Source organism: Monoraphidium neglectum, assembly GCF_000611645.1.
Source record: "Monoraphidium neglectum strain SAG 48.87 unplaced genomic scaffold scaffold02173, whole genome shotgun sequence".
Lineage (NCBI taxonomy): Eukaryota > Viridiplantae > Chlorophyta > Chlorophyceae > Sphaeropleales > Selenastraceae > Monoraphidium > Monoraphidium neglectum.
In genome coordinates this window covers 4,184-10,954 of record NW_014011455.1, presented here as the reverse complement: position 1 = coordinate 10,954, position 6,771 = coordinate 4,184, and the positions used below count along the sequence as shown (strand labels likewise).

Below are 6,771 nucleotides of genomic sequence, written 5' to 3'. Positions count from 1 at the left end.
CCCGCCTCCGCGCCGCCCCGACCCCCGGCCCCCCTCGCGTGCGCGCCGGCGCCCACCTGCTGCCGCGTGAGCGCCGCCTGCCACACCGCGTACGCCCAGTGCGACAGCGGCGGCTCGAGCCCCGTCGCGGGGGTGGGTGCCTCGGGGTCGAGCGGCTCCAGCATCACCTCGCCCAGCAGCGTGGGGTTGACCAGGGTCAACAGCGCGCAGTGGCCCAGCAGCCGCGACCGCACCTCCCCCAGCTGCCGGCGGCACGCCTCGGCGTCAGGCGCGCCCGTCTGCAGGCGGCTGTGGGGTGGGGCGTGGGTTTGGAGGCGGCCGCGTGGCGATAACAAGGGGCGAGGAGAGGCGGCAGTGCGCCGGGTGCGTCCCGCGGGCCCAGCACACAGCCTGGGACGGCGCCAAGGCCACAACTGCAACAGGTCGCCCTCGCGGGACGGCAGCACAACAGCCGGGGCGTCAGGATGCGGAAGGGGGTTTCAAGGGGTGCTATTTTCTTGAGGTCCTTGTACACTCCCCAGCACACCGTCCCCCGGGAGCGGCCCTGCAGGAGGTGACTCACGGCAGGATCACCCCAAAGTGGCGCATGCAGTCCAGCACGAGCGCCCTGAACGCGCCAAGCGTGAGCGCCTCGGGCCGCGCGGCGCGCGCCACCGCCGCCGCGCCGCCGCCGCGCGGCCACCAGTCCACCTCCAGATGCGGCCCGACGCCGGCCCCGGCTCCAGGCCCCACAGTGCCGCCCGGCCCATCGGCCGGCTGGGGCCCAGTGACGCCAACGCTTGCGGCCTCCAGCTCGCATCTCATTTGCGACACCTCCTGCTGCCACTGCGCAGATGTGTGCGGCGCACGCGCTGCGTCCGCCCCCGCCGCCCCCGCCGCTGCCGCCCTGCTGTCCCGGGCGCCGCCGCAGGTGCTGCCTTCGGAGCCACCGCCGCTGGATTCTGGACGGATGGCGTCCGCCACGCCCGCGCCCACAGCGCCAGCGCTTACGGCGTCAGCGGGCTGGAAGTCGGCACTACCTCTGCTGTCATCGCTGCCGCTGCTGTTGTCGACAGCGCCAGCGCGGGGATGCGCAGCAGCGGCGCCTTGCGCTGCGCGCGACACCGCTGCGGCCGCGGCTGCTGCCGGCATGTCCCGGGGTCGGGCTTGGATTGCGTTTGAGAGGGCGATGAGTGCCTCACAGTGATCGACGCAGCTCTGTGCAACCGCCGCCCGCTCCCGCAGCACGTTGCGCTTCTCAACCAGAGCGTCCACCTGCGAGACGGGCGGGCGCAGCACGCGCAGCATGGGTGTGTGCGAGCGCAGCCACAGCGTATGCACACGCCAGGGTCAGATGCGGGGCTCTTCAACGGTAAACTTTGCAGTGGGTGCACTGGCAGTCCTGTTCAAGCAGCTTCCAGCGTGTCAGGACAGCGGAACCGCATTGCAGTGGCGGTGCGCCGCCCCCAGGCGAGCGTGGCGAGACTTGCTCAGGCGGGGGTTCCTGGTGTGGGGCGCCCACACGGCGGGCTACTGCAGTTACAAATACGTACCAAGCACGTTCTTCTGTATGCAACCACAGCCCGCTCCTCGACCGCGGCGGGTACGCACCTCATGGCGTTTCGTGAGCACCAGGCCCTCGAGTTCGGCGATAAGACGGGTCTGAACGTTCACACGCGGCTTCTTGGGGACGCCCTTGTGTACAGGCGCCATCACACCGACATCGATCGTGTCACTGATAAGTGCTAACACGGTGTAAGACAACTCAAAAACAAAATACTGTATGTCTTACGCACCCCTGTGCATCCAGGCACAGCGGCGCCCCGGCACTGCCTTGAATCATGAAATGCCAGCTCAACCTGCAGTGATGCACAAGACAAACTGCACGACAGCGCTGCGGAAGCATGATCCAGGGGCTTGCTTGCGTTTGGAATGAAAACATGTGTCAGTATGCCCGCATGCGTGTCACGGCCTGCTACCTTTGCCGCATACACACACTGCACCCGCGAAACCCCTTACCAAATCCGCCACGTCACGCGAGATGCTATGCTTTGCAGTGGATATCCACTGTCCTGCTGGGTAGAAAAAATCCGCCCGAATTTTGGCACCACCAGCAAAAACGTAACCATTGCACCATACGGTGGCAAACGCGTTGCACGGCTTGCAACACCCATGTCACGCTCAGCTGTGAGCTGCACGCACCAGCTCGAAGAGACTGCATGCTATCCGCGCCTTGCTCTCCCCTCACCTCATTACAGGGAGTGATGGCGCAGTATATTTTTTGATTACAACATCCCACATTGTTTGCATGTCCTGTCCTGTGTGGGCGAAGCAGCGGCACTCCCCCGCCGTATCAGCACTGCCTCGTGAGGCACTCACCGCAGGTGTTGCTCTCAACTCAGTTGCTCACCATGATGGACAACAAACTTGGCATCCTTTATGCAGCATCGCATAGTATAAGGGTGTCTGGCAGCCGGGGTGCGGATGGCCTGATGGGCCAATCAGTGTGCACGGAAGCTGAGCCAGCGAGACAGGCGTGTGGGCTCGAGATGCTCAGACGTATCATAACCTGAAATGTGCAACCAGATATCAGAGGGCCCATGTCATCGAGGCCGTGCTGGTGTTGTAGCTGGGCAGGTGAGTCGACGACTTGTAAAGTCATGACAGTCTCCGGCATGCCGGTTGACCAGCGCGGTCTGCTGAGTTGGCGCCGACTGCTGGCTTGGTTGAGACGTGCTCGCTCGACGCGCGAAAACGATAGAAATACAACTCTGATACAAGCTGCCGTGAGCTCCGATCAAAAAGTGAGCATTGAGCCCGTCGCCCACCAGAATGATCTCTCAATGATCAATGAGTGATACTGTGCAGGCAGTGTCGACGGACAATTGAATGATACATAGCTGCAACCAATTCCTTACATATACGGAAATATTCATGTTATTACATTCGCCGACCCTGAGGCACATCGCTTTGGCGTGGCAGAGCTCCCGTGCCGCAATCACTGAAGCGTAGACAGCTGCAAGACGTACAAGACCCACTAGTGTCATCGTCTCCCGATCCGTTTGCAGCTTCGTGCTGCGGTCGCCGAGTGCGCGCTCGACTCGTGACCAGCTGCTCGCCTTCTCAACCCCGCTACAAGACCGTCCCGCTCCCCAGTAACCCTGCGCGCCAGAGACATGGCGACGACGGCTGCACCAGCGCTGCTGGAGGCTGCGCACCAGCCCCTGCTGGAGCGGCTGCTCGGCAGCGTCTCCCCGGGGTGGGAGGCCGTCGCCACTGCCGCGACCGCAGCCGCCCTGCTCCTGGCCTGGTGGGCTCTCAACAGGTGGGAACGCGCACACATGGGCTGGCTCGCGCCCTCGCACGACTCATGCTGCCACCGCCACGGGGTTTCGGGTCCCTGCGCCCGTGTCTTCAACTGCGGTGCTGGCGGTGGGGCGTCAGTTGACGGGAGGATGACATCTGGGTTATCAGCTCGCCAACACCCACCCCCGCGCACTCACACATCCCGTGTGCTCCCGCCCGCTAACCCCTCGCAGGCGCGCCACCTACGACCTGGACAGGGTGCCCGGCCCCTGGCGGCGGGCGCTGCCGGTTGTGGGCAACGTGTTGGACTGCCTGCGGCCAGACTTCCACCGCGTGCTGGCCGCGTGGGCCGATGAGTACGGTGCGTGCCAGTGGGGGTGGCGGACGCGGGGGCTTGCGGGCGGGTGCATGTCGGCTGCCCTTGCAAGTGGGTGATCGCGCGTGGTGTTGGTTGTGTGAGCGCATGTGTTTCGGTACCCGATGGTGTGAGGACATGGCAAGGCTGTGCGATTGTGTTGATCTGTCCGGCTTGCGTGTAACACGCCAGGGCGCCCGAAACCGAGGACGCACGGCCCTGGCCTTCAATTCTGCTCTTACATTGTTGAAATGCATAACCGCCAAAATTTCCAAGCGCAACGATTGCTCGCCTGCCACGCGCCCGCCAGGCGGCGTGTATCGCATGAAGTTCCTGTGGCGAGACACCCTGGTGGTCACCGGTGAGCACAGCATGCAGTGACGGCAAGCCCACCGAGCGCTCAAGACCTGCAACGCCAGGGGGCTCACAAGCCTGCGCTCGGCCTGAGGTCAACCACGGGCCGCGGGCTGCCGCAGCAAAGGTTTCTGTCAGCCCTCGCGCCAGCAAAAAGCGCATCGGATCTAACAGCTTTGCACAACATCAAATCTCCTCAAAACAGCCCACATTTGCAGGTCTTCACCCCACCTCCGCCTTCACATGACGTTTCACTCCTCCTATTCAGCACGCCTCTTCACCCAACCTCTCACAACCGCACAAAGTCCGCCCCCCCCCGCCCCCACCCGCACCCCGCCCGCCAAGACCCTGACGCCCTCGCCGTCATCATGGGGCGCGGCGAGGGGGCCCTGGACAAGGCCGCGGCGGCGTACGCGCCCATCAACACGGTGAGGCGCGGCAGCCTGTCGTGCCACCACACATTTGGTCTCGCAAAACGTGTCCCCCATTGCTGTGTGCTCACCGTTAGCTGCTTGCAAGTTGTCCGTTTGGCGCTTTTCACACATCCGAGGTCGCCCATTTGGCGCCCGCTTCACCTACAACGGAATCAATCCTCCTGCCGCCAGATGTGCGAGCCCCACGGCCAGCCCAACCTGCTGACGTCAGCGGCCGACGACAACTGGAAGGTGGTGCGCAAGGCGGTGGCGGCGTCGTTCGCGTTCCAGAACATCAAGAAGAAGTTTCCCATGGTGCTGGGCCGTGTCAACGAGGTGCAAGGCGGCGTGCTAGCACGGCTGGCATGGCGTCCCTCTCGTAGCCTTACCGCAATTTGGTGCATTACCGTAGTGGGGAGGGGGCCCCACGTGTTGACTTGCTATGGGAGGACCTTTCAACCAATGCGCGCGGGTGCACCCGCCCCTGCCAGCAGCTGCTCACCCATATGCACAACGCAAGAGCCCCCAATTCCTTGGTTGCGCAACCGTTGGCTATGCAATTCCCAGCCTGACGCGCATTCATTCTCAACAGCTGCCCCCACCTCACCTCGTAAATCTTCCCAACCGCAGCTCATCACCCGCGTGGCGGCCCAGGGCCCTGACGCGTCCATTGATGTCGACCAGGCGGCCCTGAGGGTGACCCTTGACGTCATCGGGCTGGCGGGCTTTGGCCACGACTACCAGTCAGTCAAGCAGGACACACCCGCGTACAGCCACATGCTGGTGCGCCCTGCTGGTTGGCTGGGGGTTTGTGGGCAGACGGGTTGAACCTGTTCGTGCCGAAAGGAATCGCCCATAGCTTGCACAGCCAACCATGCATCTTGCCGCTCCTCATGGATGCATGAGTGCATGCTGCTCTGTCCATCTCACACCTTCGCACTCTCACTGTCGATCCTCGTTTCGGCCCTCTCCACACAACCTAAAACCGCGCAGCGTGTCCTGCCCCGCTGCTTCACCGAGGTGATGCTGCGGCTGGCCAACCCCCTCAGGGCCGTGGTGCCAGGGCTATTCAAGGGCGGCCCCAAGGGTGCGCTGCGTTGCCTGGGATTGAGACACGGGGTGGGGGCAGCTCGCGTGTCGTCGAGGTGCAAGTCTTCCCTGCGTTGGTCGGCCCGTTCTCCAGGGGGGGGGCCTTGCTTGGCGTAATTCATCAGGGCGGCACGCTCGCGTGGACCTTATCTGCGCCCGTCTTCTGTCCTCAAGACCTTGGCCAGTTTGTGCTGTGGCAAGCACCTTGCCGTAGGTGAGGACAAACGGCGGCAAGCATCTTGCACTCGCCCACACGCGCAGGCGGGGCGGCGTTCAGGGAGTTCCAGGATCAGATGCGCTTCCTGCTGAACAAGATCAAGGACGGGGAGCCGTCAGACGACAACACCGACATCGGGGCTCAGGTCAGCCTGCCCTCACGGGTCGGGACTGCTTTTGGGGTCTGAGCATGCAGGCTGCCCTGATCACCTCACGAGCCAGCGGCATGCGTTACGTCGAAGGCGGGAAGGCTGCAGGGACATAGCCACGGGCTACTGGGCCACAGCATTGCGAGGCCACTGCGAGGCATGCGAGCTTGAGCCACCGGTGGCACCTGCAACCTCGGCCTCGTCAACAGTCTCCACCGCACCCCGCAGATCTGGCGCGTCCTGCGGGACCACCCCGAGATCTCAGAGGACCGCATGCTGTCAGAGATTGGCATCCTGTTCGTGGAGGGGTTTGAGACCACGGGTGCGTGGTCTTGCCTGCTTCAAACGAACGGCATGGCTGGCTGATCTGCTAATGCACCAGCTGCCTGCTAGCTCTCCCAAGGCATTCTCACCTGAGTTTGAGCCAAGTCAAAGACGGCCTGGGGCGGCCACGGCACTGCCATTGATTCAATTACATATTGTGTAGGGAAAGTGAGAGATCCAAACGGGCCTGACCCCGCACATGCACCCGCCTTCCCCTTCTTGCAGGCCACACCACCAGCTGGACTCTTTTCAACATCGCCACCCACCCCGAGGTGAGGCCAACCGGTGCATCCTGGGGTACACTATTTTTGCTTTCATACTTGTGTTTGCCACTGCTTTCTTTTCTGGCAGTCACCTCAGCACGCAGACATGTCCGGGCGGACGGAGGCCAAACAGGAGGTTGCGGCGGAAAAATCGTGCCTACTGATCGCCAGCCTCAGGCCGCTCTTGGCCCGGTCTGCTGCCAGGACGCCCCTGCCTACCCTGCCACATGCCGGTCCCTCTTCTGCATCCTGCAGGTGCAGGAGCGCATTGCAGCTGAGCTGGACGCCCAGGGTCTGCTGCACAAGTGAGGGGCCGGGGGGGG

At 63.6% G+C, this 6,771-nt stretch overlaps 1 protein-coding gene across 1 annotated transcript; it reads left to right on the top strand.

The window, feature by feature from the left end:
- Positions 1–3,155: 3,155 nt before the first annotated feature.
- MNEG_10087 (hypothetical protein) lies at positions 3,156–6,757 on the top strand (the record flags this gene model as incomplete). Its single annotated transcript, XM_014041442.1, has 11 exons — positions 3,156–3,304; positions 3,519–3,646; positions 3,951–4,001; positions 4,340–4,422; positions 4,600–4,743; positions 5,038–5,190; positions 5,401–5,494; positions 5,758–5,858; positions 6,090–6,183; positions 6,411–6,457; positions 6,704–6,757. 11 exons carry the CDS (start codon positions 3,156–3,158, stop codon positions 6,755–6,757), a joined length of 1,098 nt encoding a protein of 365 aa, XP_013896896.1.
- Positions 6,758–6,771: the final 14 nt, after the last annotated feature.